Raw genomic sequence first — 18,258 nt, forward strand, 5'->3', positions numbered from 1 at the left:
CCACTCCAATCCATTCTATACGCTCCTGCCACAATAATCTTGAAATTCTGCTTTGCAGACATCAATACCTTTCTTAAAACTTCAATGGTTCCTACTGTGTTTATAAGTAAATATTATGAAATTGAAGATTATCAGAAGGATAGAACCTCACAGTCATTGCAGTTAGCTCCCCAAATCCAAATACCTTTGTCTGGCAATCAAGGACAGCTTATTTACTCTATATATTAATCAGGACTCTTGTTTATGAATTACAGAATCTGGCTTGGGTGAGAAGGGAAGGTCAATGGTTCATGAAACTAACAGGAAGAAAAGATGTGGCTGGAACCAGGGGCTTGAACATCATCAGGCTTCTTTGCTTGTCTCTTTTTCCTAGTTCTCTCTGATAGCTCCCTTTCTCTGTGGCCTCTGGCAACTTTAGGATCACACTTTTATAGATTTTCATTGTACAGAAAAAAAATTGCCTTTAATTCCAAATGCAGACATCCTAAGGAAGGTCTCTCACTGAATGCCCTGGTGTAACAATGGGAAGAGTTGGGTGCACAGAAACAGAGGCTGTTATTGTCAGACCCCATTGGAACTATGTGGTTGAGTTGGGGGTGGGGGTGGGAGAGAGCAATTCCCTAAAAGAAGGTGGTGCTGACCAGACTAAACCAAAGAGTTCTGGGTAGATAAAGCAGTTAGTTTTACAACCCACAGTGTGCTATAATAAACTTCTTTGAGCTATTTTATTCTACTCTTTGAATTTTTATATAAACTACATGAGTCTAGACAATGTTTCCTCAACATGTTATGTACATTTTAGCCACTATGGCTTTTCCAGTACAATTCCTTATGTCTACATCCCACTTCCTTCTCTCTGCCTAGATGTGACCACAAGACCTAGCTGAAGTTACTGCTTCTTGGCCTGCCCTGGGCTTCAGAGATGACATTTGATGAATGTGCCATGTTTATGCAATTCAATTGGTACTAAGTATATATCATCTGGCATTAGCAATTACTCTGCCACGTGTATATCCTGTCTCTCCAACTCTCTTAGAACCATCTTCAGGACAGATGTGTTTAAACTCAGCTGCAGAAATAATTGCTTCTGGTTATTATTGCTATTAAATTCCTGTTTTATAGTTTCCTAGGTTTGAGGAAAGAGAAATTTGGAAAATAACAGCAAGAAAGTCAAAGAATTAGAGAGTATAGTTGTATTCAATATCAACAATCATACAGTAATTGAACTGGCTGAAGCCTCTGTTTTGAGCTTTGATCAAGGGAAGATAATAATAAAAGTTTATCCCTTAGATTGAGTTTGGGTATCAGTTAGGAAACATCTCCAAAGGCACAAAGTATTTTGAAAAGAAGCTACTTCCAGGGCTATCAGTCTCCCCATTGGCAAAGAAAAGCATAGAGTTTTCTGTTCTCAAAGCTCTCCCTTTCTCTTACACCGATTTCTACACCCAAGCATAAACACTTTTGTGTTTGACAGGGATGGTTTCACCAATAGCAAATTAAAACAACCCAAAACTATGCTCCTGGGAGTAATGATGGCTTGCCACTTTATCTCTTGCTTAGAACTGGGTATAAAGTTGGCACGCCTGGTTAGCTCAGTTGGGTAAGCATCCGACTTCAGTCCAACTTCCTGGGTAAGCTCAGGTCATGATCTCACGGTTTGTGAGTTCGAGCCCCATGTCAGGCTCTGTGCTGACAGCTCAGAGCCTGGACCCTGCTTTGGATTCTTTGTCTCCTCCTCCCTCTGCCCCTCCCATGCTCATGCTCTCTCTCTGTCTCTCAATAATAAATAAATGTTAAAAAAAAAAAAAAAAAAAAGAACTGGGTATAAAGTACACTGTATTGAGTACTATAATTTGGCACTCAAAAATATTATTTTCAATGAATTAACAAATTAGATTTTCAACATATGAATAAAATACTGGATAGTCTATTGAATAAGATACTTAATAAAATAAGTAGAATAGAAAATCCTGGTTCATAAGTAAAAACTTCATAGAATATTTTACATGCCCAGTCTAGAATAAGGATTTCAAAATTATTTCTCAGTCTGTATTCTTTAGTCCACAATACTAATCAATCAAAAATACTTCACAACTGGTGTAGGTTTCTGGATGAACAAGGGGACACAGTGCGTTTGTACTCATGAGGATAGTTTAAACTCCCACCCAAACTGTCATATCAAATTTTTAAACAACAGAATTGACCAGTTCTAGCTTCTTCCTGGGAAGAATGTAGAGACATGGAATTAGTGTTGTTCTCAAATTTATGACAAAAAAACCAAACTAAATTCACTTTCATGACTTAAAAAAAAAAACCATTGGGGCGCCTGGGTGGCGCAGTCAGTTAAGCGTCCGACTTCAGCCAGGTCACGATCTCGCGGTCCGTGAGTTCGAGCCCCGCGTCAGGCTCTGGGCTGACAGCTCAGAGCCTGGAGCCTGTTTCAGATTCTGTGTCTCCCTCTCTCTCTGCCCCTCCCCCGTTCATGCTCTGTCTCTCTCTCTGTCCCAAAAATAAAATAAAAAAACATTAAAAAAAAAAAAAAAAAAAAAAATTTAAAAAAAAAAAAAAAAAAAAAAAAAAAAAAAAACCATTGGCTCTACAACACCAAGAGTGAACCCTAATGTAAACTGTGCACTTTGGGTGATAATGATGTGTTAGTGTAGGTTCATCAGTTGCAACAAACACATGAGTGTGGTGGGGCAAGTTGATAGTAAGGGAGGCTGTGCATGTGCAGGCCCAGGAAGGATGTGGGAAATCTCTGTACCTTCCTCTCAATTCTTCTGTGAACCCAAAACTTCTCTTAAAAAATAGTCTTAACTTCAAACAAACAAACAAGCCAACCACTCATGAGAGACCTGAGGTCACAGAACAAATATGGCCCCAAATCTAAAAAGAGATAGTGATTCCAGGGAGAGAGGGCACACAAATATGTGCTTCTCTGGGGGGTAGATGCAACTGAACATGAATCGGAAGAGCTCAGCTAGGATAGCTCAGAAATTGGTTAAGGCTATGTGTGGGCTGGTGGAATAGAGTGGAACTGGGTGCTGCAGAAACTGAAGGGGTCTGCACCCTTTTTGTTGCTTTGCAACCTTGGGAGCTTCTCAGGTGAAATCAGAAATTGGTCCCCATACATGGAGAGCAAGGGGAGACTGAAGAAAGACACAGACCACTCTAGGTGGTAGGTGTCAGTCTTAATTAGTAAGAGAATTACATACAAGGCTTGTCTTGGGTAGTTGTAAGATGAGTAGATCTCTGCACCTGCCCGCCAGATTCTTAACGTTTATATAGAGGCCTTAATGGGGGATCTGTTGTGCATTCAGTCCAGATGGTCCCAATAACCCATTGCTCTCCTGGGCTACCCTAGAAATGGCTCCTAGTGTGGGAATGGTGGGAAGAACGTATGTTCCAAGGACAGGGGACTAGGTGAGGAGTCTCCAGTTGCCTTCTGTTCAGCTCTCAGGTCAACCAGTGATCACAGCCACTTGATGACCTCCTTCAGCACTTTTGCAGGCTCTTTCTCCATGAACTCCATTGAGCACTCACAGAATAGATCAGAATGAACCAAAGATCTTGAAGGGAGGGGCAGTAGCCCTGTAGGGAGAAGTAAGACCCCCCAGACAGACGAATGAAAACATCAATGTAGCAGGGGAAAGGGAAAACTGGCTGGTTCTGGTATGTTGGTCCTGCCCACTCATTATAGGTGAGGAAAGGGAGCAGGATGTGAGGAAAGTCTATTCTTGGGACAGGGGGCAGAATTAAGTGCAGCCCGCAATCAGTGAACGTCAAATGACAAGTAACAGCAAAATGTTGCTGGGCAAGGGATGGGAAAGGAATAAGAATGTGCAGACAGAGCATTTTTTTTTAATGTTTATTTTTGAGAGAGATAGTGTGAGTGGGGGAGGGGCAGAGAGAATGGGACAGAAGATCCAAAGCGGGCTCCAAACTCACAGCAGCAGGCCCATCGTGGGGCTGGAACCCACAAACCATGAGATTATGACCTGAGCCGAAGTCCTATGCTCAACTGACTGAGCCACCCAAGCGCCGTGTTTTGTTTGTTTGTTTGTTTGTTTGTTTTCAGACAGAAGATTTTTGAGGAGCAGCTCAAGAGGAAGATCTAAAACTCAAACAAGCATTGCCCTGATACACATCCACCACCTTAGAAACAAACTATCTATAGGAATTTGAAAGCTCTGATGCACTGAGTATCACCATTGCAAAAAGAAAAAAAGAAAGAGAAGGAAAGGGCAGGGAAGGGAAGGAAGAGAAAGAAAAAGAATTGGACAAAATTGGTGAATTACTAACTCGATTAATGCAAAGCCTTCCATTACAATTCTAGAAGAAGGAAAGGCATGCCCATATCCAGGTATATAAACTATTTACCCTGATTTCCACTGGCCTACTCAACACATTTGGCTTTTAATAAAAAAAAAAAAATGAGACATACAAAAGGCAAGAAAAAGCCAGTATACTACCACGTGACAGAGTAATCATCAGAAATAATTTTCAGCTTTACTATAAATTGCAAGTAATTAAGACAGAGTGGTATTGGTGAAAGGACAGATTTACAGATAAATGGAACAGAATAGAGAATCCAGAAATAGACCCACACAAAATAATCAACTGACTTTTAGCAAAGATGCAAAGGTAATTAAATGCAGAAACACTCATCTTTTCAACAAATCATGTTGAAACAACCCAAACCGTACGTAAACAAGGTGGGTGGGAGGGCTTCAATACATATCTCACATCCTGTATAGAAACTAACTCAGTTATAAAGGTAAATGTTAATAGTAATTAGTCATGCTAATATCACTGGCCCCTGATACGATGCGAAAAGGGCCATTAACTACGCGATATTCTTCCCCCAGATCCGTAACATTGATCTATTCGTGAGAAAACATCAGAAAGACCTATATTGAGATAGAGTTTACAAAACAGCTCACTAGGGATACTCTACATCATCCTTTCAGTGGTTCTGTAACTCTAAAGTTGTTTTAAAATTGAAAGTTAAGAAATAAAGAGAAGCAGACGTGAAGTCATACACCATATCTCCCTTTGAGGATAAGGCTGAGGTACAGTGAACCCAAAGTAGCAACCAAGGAAGCCCATCAAATTAGCATTTCAGTGATTTATACTTGATGCCATTAACTTTCCAATGTTTCCTAAACCTAGCTGGTGCCAGCGGGCCATTTCATTTTCTGTAAATAGGAACTCTGATGGAAGAACTGGAGCTTCTGAAGGGGAAATGCAAGCTCCTTGCTAACTCATGTTCTGCTGCTTAAACCTTCAGCACTTAATTCCCACGATTTTTTTCCACTTCAAGTATTGCAGTGATGGGGTTCTGATTCTCCAGGTTTTGAGTCTCTTGACTTTGCCTCTGCTTTTCATTTCCCCAGATTTATGAGTTTGTGTGGCATTCACATGGATCTGCCCTTCTGTCAAAGTGGCCATAACGGATGTGATCTCACAAAGGTAGGGCTGATCAGCGCCAACGTCACGCTCTAAGTCATAGTCATACGTTTGCAGCCTGCAAAATGATGGAATGGAATAGACCCTGTTCACAGCGATGTTCCCTTCTTGGGAATTGCAACTGAGAAGACAGACCCTCACTGGCCATGTCTCTACACCAGTGCCAATCTAGGACAACCAGAGTGTCTATTCCAAAGAGTTTGAAATTTTGAGCTGAAAGATACAGAAATGAAAGACTAGTAGAAAGTGTAGCAACTTCTGCCCCTAAAGGTCCCAGAGTTATTTTAATTCTGTTATTTCTCTGTGGTTTGGATACAGCCTATATTAGTTTTCTGTAGCTGTTGTGGCAAATTAGTACACACTGAGTGGCTAAAAAACATGAATTCGTTCCTTAATAGACATTAATAATACTTCTCTCATAGTTCTGGAGGCCAGAAGTCCAAAATCAAGTTGTCAGCAGTATTATACTCCCTATGGAGGCTCTAGGGGAGAATTTCTTCCTTGCCTTCCCTAGGTTCCTTGGTTTATGGCTCCATCACTCCCGTCTCTGCCTGTGTCTGCACATCATCTTCTCCCGTGTCTTTCCCCCTTTATGTGTGTCTTATAGAGACACTTGCCATTGGATTTAGGGCCCACCAGGATTATTTCCTCATCTCAAGATCCTTAACTTAATTACCTCAACAAAGACCCTTTTTCTAAATAAAGTCACATTCACAGGTTCTGGGGGTTCTGATGTGAATGTATTTTGGGGGGGTTACCATCATTGAACCCAATACCCCACCCTTCCAATTACTTCCGCAAACTAAGCAGTGCCCGTTTCCATCACTTGCAACCAAAAAAAAAAAAAAATTAGTTTAGGGTCTCTCGATGCTAGCCATGACAGTTGTAAGTGGTTTGTACCACCTGTATACTAAGCTTGACTTCAGAAATTCTGCAATTTCAATGTAGTAAGTGTTACCTTGGAACTTACTGAAAGTGCAAGTTTCTGCCTCCCACCCCAGTTTCTCAATAAATTGGTCCAGGAATCTGCATTTTAACAATTCTCAGGTGGTCCAATGAGAAAAGAACAGGAAAAATTACGAAGGCTCAGACCCCTTAACATCCAATTCAAATAAAAGCAAAGGGAAAAGCAGGGGCGCCTGGGTGGCTCAGTCGGTTGAGCGGCCGACTTCGGCTCAGGTCATGATCTCGCAGTCTGTGAGTTCGAGTCCCGCGTCGGGCTCTGTGCTGGCAGCTCGGAGCCTGGAGCCTGTTTCGGATTCTGTGTCTCCCTCTCTCTGACCCTCCCCCATTCATGCTCTGTCTCTCTGTCTCAAAAATAAATAAACGTTAAAAAAAAAATTTTTTTTTAAAAAAAAAGCAAAGGGAAAAGCAATGAAAAATAACTTGAAAACTTTAATGATATTGCTTATATAGTAAAAACATAAAATCTTTTAAATAAGGTACATTCAATTTCTCAGAGCATCTAATATTCAGATAATTTATATTTCATATACTTTCCAACATTAAACAATTGACTAAGTAATGCATTTTCTAAAAAATGATATTACAACTTATATAAGTAAAAGTACATTACAAAAATACTCCACACAGGAAGGATGGCAGTACTTATTAAGAAATGCTATAAACTTTCCATTAAAAAATATATTTTATCTCTCATTTGTCATAATTATAAACAGAATATATATTTTCCTTTCTAAAATTGTCTTACACAGTTTCCCCTTAGGATGATAGTATGTACAAACCTTATATCTGAATGAATATAAATAGAAATACTGTAATAGTGTTACAGATATATTAGTAACTTTTACAGAAAAAAAATATGGCTTTCTAATAAAAGCCTCTAGCACAGCTGAAATCTCAAAGCTATTTAAGTTAGACATTCCCATATTTAGTAAGGCACAATGGAATCTAGTTTCTTATTTCCAGTTGAATTACTGCGAGCAGTAATAAGGGAAAATATAGTCAGTAGATAGTGGACCAGATCTATCAGTTGGATAAACCATTTGGGGTTTACTGAACTTTTGGGGGAGATGTTAGTTCTTTCTCCACACCATTGTTTCTTTTTGTGCCCTGTGGCCAAATCTAGTCCTTGGTGATGAGAAAGAAATCATTGCACCCCCGTCAAGTGCCTGAGAAACAGTTTACTCATTCCTTGGATCTGGTCTATTGTGAGGAAATAGCCCGGTGACCATTTCCGGTTATAAGCAGCTTATTTTTACTGATTGGACCTGGTTCCCTATCATTTCTAAAAATAGCTTCTGATATAACCTGTACATGGTGAAGCTGTGAAGGAACCTGATGGTCTTCTTCAGGCTCTGAGTGACCGTTTTGGGGAAGTGGTACGTTTTCAAGTGCTTCAGGGCGTGCATCAGGGCCTTCAGGGTGTCTTGGTCACCATTTTTTATTCTCCACAGGCTGAGCAGCTTTAGAATCTGCTCACTTGATTTGCATGTCTTCACTGTCTTCTCAATGTCTTCTGTGGTGACTTTCTTCCCCGGCAAGCTTTCCATCAAGCTGCGAAGCTGCTCGAAGGTGAGGTTTGTGTGTCCGAGGTGCCGCTGGACACTGTTTTCACATAGGTCAATATCTGTAGAAAGCCAAAGCCCAAAGAGACGTTCACATAATGCATACTCCAAGGCCACCACCACAAAACTACTGTGAGGCAAAAGAAGGTTCTCCCAGAATTTCATAAATTTACTTTTTTTTTTTTTTCAACATTTTTTTATTTATTTTTGGGACAGAGAGAGACAGAGCATGAACGGGGGAGGGGCAGAGAGAGAGGGAGACACAGAATCGGAAACAGGCTCCAGGCTCCGAGCCATCGGCCCAGAGCCTGACGCGGGGCTCGAACTCACGGACCGCGAGATCGTGACCTGGCTGAAGTCGGACGCTTAACCGACTGCGCCACCCAGGCGCCCCTCATAAATTTACTTTAAGGATAACCTTCTCCTTCCTTTTTATGGTGGCGAAGGAAGGTTAAGTAATGCTAGTTATTGGTGAGAAATGAGTTAAATATTATTTCTTGTTATAAATGATAATATGCTTTATGTATTCTAGGCATCCGACAAAGCTTTGTGAAAAGCCCTATTTTGGAAATGAACAGTAAAATACTATAAACGCATCACTCTCTGTTTTCTAAGAAAAATTAAAACCATAACATTTCAGAAAAGTAGAAATATAAGTATTCAAGTTAGCAATTTTGTAATATAAACTTTCACTAGTTGATATTTGATATATACCCCACGTGAAGAGTTAGGTGTGACGAATGGTCTTTAAAATAAATAGCACCTGAGGATTACTACAGAGAAGATCTGAAAACCCACTAATATGAGGACAAAGAATGGTAGGATCCATATGGCCCAGAGAATAATTTGGTAACGAGCTAGGACATAAACCTAAGAGGGAGTATCTAACATTTCCATTAATGACATGAGTCATTTACTGTCTGTAAGCCCTAAGGCAAGTCAGTTCATCTTTTGGGGATGAAATGTCCTTATTTATGAAACAGAGAATGTGGCCCCTTCCAATTCTAACAGTCTCTGATTCTGTATCCCACCCGCTCACCGCCCCCCCCCCTTTTTTCCTGCTTCGGGGCTAATTATATTTTCAAAGAATACATTTTGTTTGCCAAAAACAGAAGAAAACTTTACTCTTTGCTCAAGTGAAAGCATTCAGCTGTCAAAGATCTCAGTGTCCTAAAATCTGCTGCCTCAGTTTCAGATGGTGGAAGCTTTTCAGGAAGTGTAGGACTCCACGGTCATCTAACTAGTGACAGGTAAAGAGCAGATGGGTTTCTCACTGACATCGTCTGCATCATGAAAACCTTCCTTCTTTCAGGCATGCCTTTCCAATGCTAACTGACATCAGAACTCTTTCCACTGTGTATCCTAAAGCTATAGTCCACACTGGATGCAGCTTCCTTTTCCCCTTTGGATTCTGTCCACACACACACACACACACACACACACACACACACCATGCAATTTCTTTTATTTTCTTTCTTTTTTTTTTTTTATTCATTTATTTTGAAAGAGAGAGTGTGTGTGCAGAAGGGGCAGAGAGAGGGAGAAAGAGAGAATCCCAAGCAGGCTTTGCACCATCAGCGCAGAGCCTGACGTGGGGCTCGAACACATGAACTGTGAGATCATGACCCAAGCCGAAGTTGGATGCTTAACTGACGGAGCCAGCCAGGTGCCCACACAGTTTCTAAAGAAGATTCTTTATAAAACTTTAAAACATGAGAGCACTTGGTGTTCACCAGCCCTTTTCTCTAAGCAGCCCGAACATTTTACAGACCTCATCTCATTAATCCTCACAACATATGCTATTAAAATGGTAATTTTAAAATAGGCTATGTTGTGAGGATTAATGAGAGGACATCTGTAAGACACTTGGAGGCTTTCCGGAGAGAATTAACAAATAAATACAGCATAGCTTCTTGGTGGAAATGAAAGAGAAAATCCAACGTGTCTAAGGGACATCCAGGTAGGACAGAGGGGATGCTGATAAAACTGCTAAGGGATGTGGAGGTGCGATTCCTGAGGTCCAGTATTTGACATGAACTGTCTCTCACTTTAGAGTGTTCATACACTTAAAAAAGAAGTTGGGGTATGAAAAAAGAGGGGTGCCTGGGTGGATCAGTCAGATAAGCATCCAAGTCTTGATTTGGGTTCAGGTCACCATCTCGCAGTTTGTGAGTTTGAGCCCCACGTGGGGCTCTGCGCTGCCAGTGAGGAAAGATCCTCTTGGGATTCTCTCTCTCTTCCTCTCTTTCTACCCCTTCCCTGTTCTCACTCGCTCTGGCTCTCTCAAAATAAATAAGCTTAAAAACAAAAAAAGTTGGGGTGTTGAGGAGGTGAGAATGCAGGACTGTTTTAGGGATAGCTTCTACATGATCACTTAGTGAAAACATCTTTAATCCAAGAATAATTCCGAAAGGCAAACACCATCCACATGACTAAATAGGTACATTGTCTTCTTCTTGTTTATGATAAATGAGTGTCTTTGATTTCTGATCAATCTGCTTATTTCAGGCTACCCTACCTTGGAAGATCTTCTTGACCATATCTTGATCTTTGTTTTGATGTTTCCATAACTTCAGTAGCTGGAAAGTTTGTTCTTGTGAACTGTGTTGCCGTTTTATCTTTTCCACACTCTCCGCATTTACCCTGGTGCCAGGCAAATTGTCTGCCAGGATGCTAAGCCAGTTAGGGGTGAATTTTGTAGGAACAGCAAACCTGAAGAATGCCTCCTCGCACAGGGTGACATCTGAAGGTAGGAAAACCAAGATTTACTTAACAACTGGATTCTTGGAAGTCTAGTGGACAATAAATAAATAAGCCAGCACCGTAAGGTTTTTCAAAGTACAGTATGTTAAAACGTGAAATTTGAATAAAACCAACCCTCTGTTGGCTGGTCTTGGTAGCTGAATGTCAACCCAAATGGGCTTATGTCCTTAGGGCATTTGTGGGGGATAGTTTAAACAAATGTCTAATAAAAATATTGCTATGAATGAATTGTAGCAAACATTCTAATGTACACATTAACATTTAAAAAAAATTTTTTTAGTGTTTTTTATTTATTCTGGAGAGAAAGAGAGAGACAGAGCACAAGCAGGGGAGGGGCAGAGAGAGAGGGAGACACAGAATCTGAAGCAGGCTCCAGGCTCTGAGCTGTCAGCACAGAGCCCGACAAGCGCTAGAACTCAGGAACCGTGAGACTGTGACCTGAGCTGAAGTCAGACGCTTAACTGACTGAGCCACCCAGGTGCCCCACATTAACATATTTTAATGTAGATCTTAAATATCCTATTAAAGGTTTAGCATCCACAGGTTACTTCAAGATCATTGTCAAAACAAATATAATTACTGTCTTTACGGGACCTGGAAAAGCAACCTGGAGTAGTATTTTGTTTTCTACACACACATAAACACATAGTTTACCTTTAAGAATAAGGAGGGATATAGATGTATAAGCATATATTCCGTGGGAAAATAAGAAAACACAAAAAATATGTTGTTTAGAAAAGAGGTAAAATGGGGGCACCTGGGTGGCTCAGTCGATTAAGCATCTGACTTCTGCTCGGGTCATGATCTCACAGTTTGTGAGTTTGAGCCCTGCATCGGGCTCTCTACTGATGGCCCAGAGCCTGGAGCCTGCTTTGGATTCTGTGTCTCCCTCTTTCTCTGCCCCTCTCCCGTTCACTGTCTCTATCAAAAATGAATAAACGTTAAAAAAACTTAAAAAAAATTTTTTTTAAAGAAAAGAGGTACAATGGCCTGAGGGGGTAGAATCTGTTTATCCTAGGGATTAAGCGTTTGTCTTTGGATTCGTCAGACGTGGGTCTGAATTCTGACTCTGGCTCTTCACCACCAATACTGAACCTGAGCAAACTTCACCATGTTTTCGTAAAGTTTAAAGCTCATGTAGCAAAGGTACCCGGCACATACTAAGTGCTCAATGAATGATAAAACTAAAAATTAGGGGTGCCTGTGTGGCTCAGTCAGTTAAGTGTCCGACTTTTGATTTCAGCTTGGGTGTTGATTTCATGGTCATGGAATTAAGCTCCACATCAGGCTCTGCACTGAGCATGGAGTCTGCTTGAGATTCTCTCTCTCTCCCCCTCTGCCCCTCCCCTGCTCATGTGTGCACACGTGTGCACACTCTCTCTCTCTCAAAAAAAAAAAAAAAAAAAGATTTAAAACAATAAAATTAGAAATGAATGAAATAAAGAAAAGAGAATGTAAAAGTTAGAAGTCACTACTCTTGTCCCCCCTTCCCTCGTTCCACTGTTTGACTAAGAAAGCAGAACAGCTGAATGATCTGTCTAAGGTTCTGACTCCGTGGGGAAAAAATGCTGGAACGGGGTTGGAATCTTAAATGTCTCAGCCCCATTCCCATGTTCCGTATTCTTCTGTGTCAGATAAAAAGATGCTGGGGGAGAGTCGAGCTGGTTAAATGCCGAAAGGCAGGTCATCGTCAGTGTGCCGCACCCTCCATGGAAGGTCTGACATTAGTCTAGTGGTAAGAATGACAAGGTGAGGACACCATCCTGATGAGCGTCCTCACCAACATGGGATGCATTCACATGAGCTTGGAGTTAGTGACCTTTCATGAATACAGAGTTTAGGACAACCAGAGGAACTTAGAACCTCTCTGTGCCGTATGGCAGTATGCCATAACACCATACATGACAAAGCCGATTTTGCATTTTCTGATTTGTTACCGATTTATGTCATGGTGCCTCTTAGCTGTCAATTTTTATTCTTAAAAGTGATAAAAATGCATGTGGCACTTGGGTGGCTCAGTCGGTTAAGCATCCGACATCGGCTCAGGTCATGGTCTCACGGTTCCTGAGTTCAAGCCCCTCATCGGGCTCTGTGCTGACTGCTCAGAGCCTGGAGCCTGCTTGGGATTCTGTGTCTCCCTCTCTCTGCCCCTCCCCCACTCACTATCTCTGTCTCTGAAAAATAAACGTTAAAAAAAAATTTTTTTTTAAAGTGATGAAAATGCAGAACTTACCAAAAACCTCTACAATTTGGACTGCTAGTTTGGCCTTGGACATAATCTTTACACCACCCCTTTCCCCATGGGTAAGGTTTGATTCAAGTGTGAAAGGCAGAAAGTCAAGTTTGGGAGTGCGATCATGACATGGGGAAACCTCTGGAGAGATTTTGACTTAGGGTGTTAGCAGCCACGCATAGAGAACAGAGAACAATCTTCTCTGGTTAACATTCAAGAATGGGAAAACAGGAGTTTCGCTAAGAAGGGAGCCAGAGGGTCTTGTATTCAATTCAGAAGCGGTACAACAAGGCTGACATTTTGAAATATAATTACCTATTCCACATTTTTGAGGCGATTCACTGTTTCCAGAACACACGTTGTCATGAGTTGCATTTCCTTTTTGAGTTAGAAGGAGACCAAATGCACTGCAGTTTGTGTGTTTTCTACAGGGTGCTTTAGATGACGTCTCATTCGAGAAGAACCCATCTGGACATCTCTTGCAAACTGTATTTCGCTCCGGGGTTCCTACAGAAAATACCAAGCAATTTAGCACCCTCTTCCCAAACCCTTTTGCAGCAGACATTCTCTAAATAAAGACAGTCTTGGAAAGACTTTTCACTTGGTTTTTACTGCTACTATTATGTTGCACAGACTTGAGGCATTTCGATTTTTCCCTTCATTAGACAGAGAGAACAAAACTTCTGCAGTTAGTAGCCCCTCAGGCTACAGCCCCTCCCATCCCTGTCATCCAAACACAAATGTGTTTTGCTGTTACCTACAAAACAGGAAACAAGAGGAAAGGAAAGAATAGGGGTGTTCATCTGTCCTGCTTGTGCGAAGCATTGGTAAGGTCTTGTTGTCAACCATAATTCTTCACACATTTCTGCTGGAAAATCATGAAGATAACTGCTGTGTACCTGCGGTAATGTCATTCTTTGAGATCAGTACCCACTGAATGCCATGTCGTTAAATTCCAAGCGGTGCCCACTGAAGTTGTCTTTCCTGAATCCTAATTGTGAAGCAACACATAAGTATGCTAACCTTGAGAAGTAAAAATTTACAACATTATAATAAACTTTTGAAGGCGGCAATAAAGTTGGTCAGTGACTCCAAAGCTTAAGACTGCAGTTAAGCTACACGGTAAATGGGAGATGATATACCGTTTGCTTAAACTATTGAGTTTTAAAAGAGCACAGTCGTTAAAATTTCAGGGAAGGGTGACTGCAAGGGCATTTTATTTCATGGTGGAAAGATACTTGATAAGTTTGGAGAACTCACTGATTAGAAAAATTTCAACCAGTCAACAACTAAAGATAAATACCTTCAAACCCTTGGCTCTATTATGCGTGGCTAGATTATACATTATAGGGTATTTGCATATGAAAATACCTCCATCTAGTGTAAGCTAGTTGAACAGATTCAGACTTCAATATTCAAATGTAGCTTTTCCAGGCCAATTCTGGCTCAGGGGAGATAACAAATACAAAAGAGACACCATGAAAGCTACAGAAAGTTAATAAACTTCATTTATTAAAAATGCAAACCTCCCACTTCATTGTATCAAAACCAGAAGAGAGAAAGAGAGAGAAAGGAAGGGAGGGAAGGAGAGAGAGAGAGAGAGAAAGCAAGAAAGAGAAGGAAGGAAGAGAAAGAAAGAAAGAAAGAAAGAAAGAAAGAAAGAAAGAAAGAAAGAAAGAAAAGAAAGAAAGAAAGAAAGAAAGAGAAAAGAAAAAGAAAGAAAGAAAGAGAGAAAGAAAGAGAAAGAAAGAAAGAAAGAAAGAAAGAAAGAAAGAAAGAAAGAAAGAAAGAAAAGAAAGAAGGAAGAAAGAAAGAAAGAAAGAAAGAAAGAAAGAAAGAAAGAAAGAAAGAAAGAGAAAGAAAGAAAAGAGCAAAATGATTTGGCTCTAGTTTTAGCTCCTGCCTCTTCTAATGGGATTGATGATGCATTGACCAGTAAAAATGACAAAGGGCTGGCAGGAAAAAAAGAGGAAGGGTCAAACTACAAGCCCAAAACTTTCACATGCCATTTCCATCTTTGCAGTGACAACGTGTTAGGAAAAAAACTTACACAGAGGTCTAATTTTTTAAGTACTTTCTTACTACACCTCTCCCCTTAAGTGGGATCCAGCTCCACACCAGTTCCTACAAAATCATAAGCAGAGGTGTTTGGGCAAGAATTCCATAGTATTCTTTCATTGTTAACACACTGGGAATCAGTGGACTTGGCCATCTGGATCCAAGTCTCCCTCTGCCAACTGCCACGTGTTCTGGAAAGCAAACTGCACGAAGAAGAATCTTGTCATTCTTCAGATACGTGTTGAGGGCTTGGGTCTTGCCATGCCTCCCGATGAGAAAGTCAAAGATATAAGACGTTCTTTAAGGTGATGTCGCCTGTAAAGTTCTTTAACAAACAGAATCCAAGACTAATGGAAGTAAATGTTTCTTAATACATTTGGAGGCCTTATGTAATGGCCTTCCTGAGCAGGACTTCCTTCTTCTACCATTGTTAGAGCTTTATGGAAAAATAAAGATTTATCTATCTAAGTAAATGATTTTGCCTTATTAATATCAGTGGAAATATAAAAGGTATAATCTGACAGGCAAAATATGAGATACCATAATGGGGAGAGGAGTTCTGCTTTCCAGTTAAGGATGTCACCATTCCAACCATAAGGAACGGCACAGGAATTACAGGACTCACAGACAGAATAAAGTCAGTAAAACGTGGAGAGGAGATGATCTGACTTCAAAGCAACAACAGCACGGAATGGCTAATACTCTTTGGAATAACACCACATAGTCCTTCCTTCCCTTTGGGCTGGAAACCTCTTATACTCCCTGAGGAACTGCTCCGTGGGTCTTCAGGGAGGGACAGGTAAATAAACCCCATGGTGGTGCCACAAAATAAAATGGGTATCTGTGTCTGACTCTTCTGACTGACTGCTGACTTCATTCCACAAACACATTTTCATGCTTACGTGGGAAAATTTCCTTATATTGCCATTATTTCCCAAACTTTTCTAGTTTCCAAGCTGCATGGTCCCTGCTTAATTAATTTTCCTGCATATGCATGCAACTTACTGAATTGATTTAAATGGATTTGTTTTTGTTGGGTGAGTTTTACCCCCTACAATTTGGCTTAGCTTTTGAATCCGAAAGAATCATCTGATAAAAGCTAGGAAGTGTCATCAATTTCTCCCTCCAGTAGTCACGCTGGAGACATTTTAAGGGACACTCATTCAGTGTGCACCTCCTGCAACTGTTTGTTTACGATTCACAACTTAGGAAACGAAACAGATTTCAGTTTATGCATGTTTCCTATGTATGCCTTTAAACCGAAAGTATTTGCCATCCAGTAATTTAGGCTGTGTGTATCACAACTTCTGAACGTTAATATAGTTACAAATAATTAGCATCCTCTAAACCAGTGGTCCTCAACCTCGGGCAGTTTGGGCATCCAGGAGACAACTGGCAATGTCTGGAGACATTTTTGGTCATCACAACTGGGGGAAGAGTGCTATTGGCACCTAGTGGGTAGAGACCAGGGATACTGCTAAAGTAAGGGAATATTCTTAATTTTCCCAAGTCACTCGAGAATACACACTACATCGGAAGCTTCATGAATGTGATAGGGAAAAATGTTGGTTGCAGCTTTAAAAGATTCAATGCACGCTGGTCTTAACCTACGCTGTTCAAAATGCAAAACGAGAAAGTACTTTGTTTGTAGACAAGCACTTTTGGCTTGACAATCTGTTTTGTCTCAGATAAAGAATAAGCTCATTTTAGAGATGCTGCTGGTCTTTACCCTCACAGACACTCGACTCCCACACCAAGGGAAGAACTAGCTTCATTTTTAATGATGAAATGCATTTCCCCTAACCATTCTCATTTTTTACATAATTAATTGTAACTGCTCATTGTTAGCACTCCAGAGCCTCATTAATATCAGTCTAATTACTCTCTTGGTATCAATTATCATTTCTGATGTTTGTCAAAAAGCACAGCAGTCTGAAGCTGTCCATGCTGAAGGGAAACATAGGGGTATCATATATCAGCTATAAACAGTGCAACTCACAGTGTGTCCCCTTTAAAAAAGAGCAATCCATCACGCATCTCATTAGAGGGCAGTTTGCCACACTTGAGATTTGTCACCAGATTGCCCCAGCGTGGCAAAGTGTTCCTCCGAGAAATGGTCCTCTGGCAGCAATCCAGACACATAGCACGTACCGAGCAGGTTCCATTACCTTTGCAATTTGCTATCCTATAATATCATCGGGGCAGAAGTGTTCCCTTAAACCTTCGCTACTACCTGACTTTGTGCGATCTCGTTAATTTTGCCGCGCGCTGAAAGCCAATGCGTACCAGCGTGGAGCACTCCAAACCCGGGGGGGCAGCTTCTGTGCTTCAGGCAGAACTCAACCTCGAGGTAGCGCCCTTCCTCGCACTCGCACACACGGTTGTGGGTGCGACTGCACTCCTGCTTGACGTACTGCAGCTCCTTGCACACCGTTGTGCAGTACAGACACTCGTCACTGGTGTGCCACTTGTCTGTGTAGTAGTGGTTGGGACAAGGCGCACACACGGTCTTCTGCCTGGCCGTACAGTGCTGTTTTAGGAAGGTGCCGGGAGGACATTTGTCACACATCAGCTGACGCGAGGTTTCTGGGTCATAGTGAAGGTACTTTGGAGGAAAGGTTTCCTGGGTGGTCCATTTAATGGAGATGTCCAGGAACTAGGAGAGAGGGAAACGGCGGCACATTAGCACGGAGACAGGGTGGCTCTTCGGGGCAAAGGCGCCGTCAGACTCCAAAAGTCCTTTACTACATGAAGCCTCATTATCTTCCTGCCTGCAGGGCTGCGCCACACAAAGTAAGTTCAGAAGCCATGATTTTTGCCTCCAGTAGCTTACTCTCAAAGGCCAAGATGGGGCTGGCAACACACATTATAGTAAGCAAACCCAGGCTCATGGGTGACAGGAGGCTTTATCTCCCTGGGCTTCAGGATTATGTCTCGATTAGTGAGTTGGATGGATTAGTGGTTCTCAAAACAGCTATGCCAGAATCTCCTAGACTCCCCGATAAAATGCAAACTCTTGGCACTCATACTTCTACTGCCCATTCAGATTCCACGGGTGTGAAGGTGAGATCAGGGGGCTTAAAAATATTCCTGCAGTGACTCCGATGAGTGGAGTCCATCCTCAGTAATGATTCTTTCATTTATCCACTTCATAAATAGTTACAGAGCCATTAATATGTGCCAAACTCTGTGCTGGGCAATCAGAAT

At 41.3% G+C, this 18,258-nt stretch overlaps 1 protein-coding gene and 1 long non-coding RNA gene across 7 annotated transcripts in view; one reads left to right on the forward strand and one right to left on the reverse strand.

Annotated features, from left to right (window-relative positions):
- Window positions 1-10,882, forward strand: part of LOC131494476 (uncharacterized) — a 259,326-nt gene extending 248,444 nt beyond the window's left edge. For 5 of the 6 annotated variants that reach the window (XR_009253425.1, XR_009253422.1, XR_009253423.1 and 2 more), the window contains one exon: window positions 5,397-6,189. This is a non-coding gene — a long non-coding RNA (uncharacterized LOC131494476). Of the gene's footprint in view, window positions 1-5,396; window positions 6,190-8,529 lie in introns of those variants that run through there. The other variant, XR_009253424.1, reaches the window with a different exon arrangement.
- TNFRSF11B (TNF receptor superfamily member 11b) overlaps window positions 6,845-18,258 on the reverse strand; it is a 30,168-nt gene continuing 18,754 nt past the window's right edge. The window contains exons 2-5 of the mRNA XM_058698894.1: window positions 17,338-17,707; window positions 13,309-13,500; window positions 10,516-10,740; window positions 6,845-8,059 (exon numbers count right to left, since the gene is read on the reverse strand). Coding sequence (XP_058554877.1) covers window positions 7,671-8,059; window positions 10,516-10,740; window positions 13,309-13,500; window positions 17,338-17,707 — 1,176 coding nt within the window. The 3' untranslated portion in view covers window positions 6,845-7,670. The remainder of the gene's footprint in view (window positions 8,060-10,515; window positions 10,741-13,308; window positions 13,501-17,337; window positions 17,708-18,258) is intronic.

Source organism: Neofelis nebulosa, chromosome 14 (assembly GCF_028018385.1).
Source record: "Neofelis nebulosa isolate mNeoNeb1 chromosome 14, mNeoNeb1.pri, whole genome shotgun sequence".
NCBI classification, from domain to species: domain Eukaryota; kingdom Metazoa; phylum Chordata; class Mammalia; order Carnivora; family Felidae; genus Neofelis; species Neofelis nebulosa.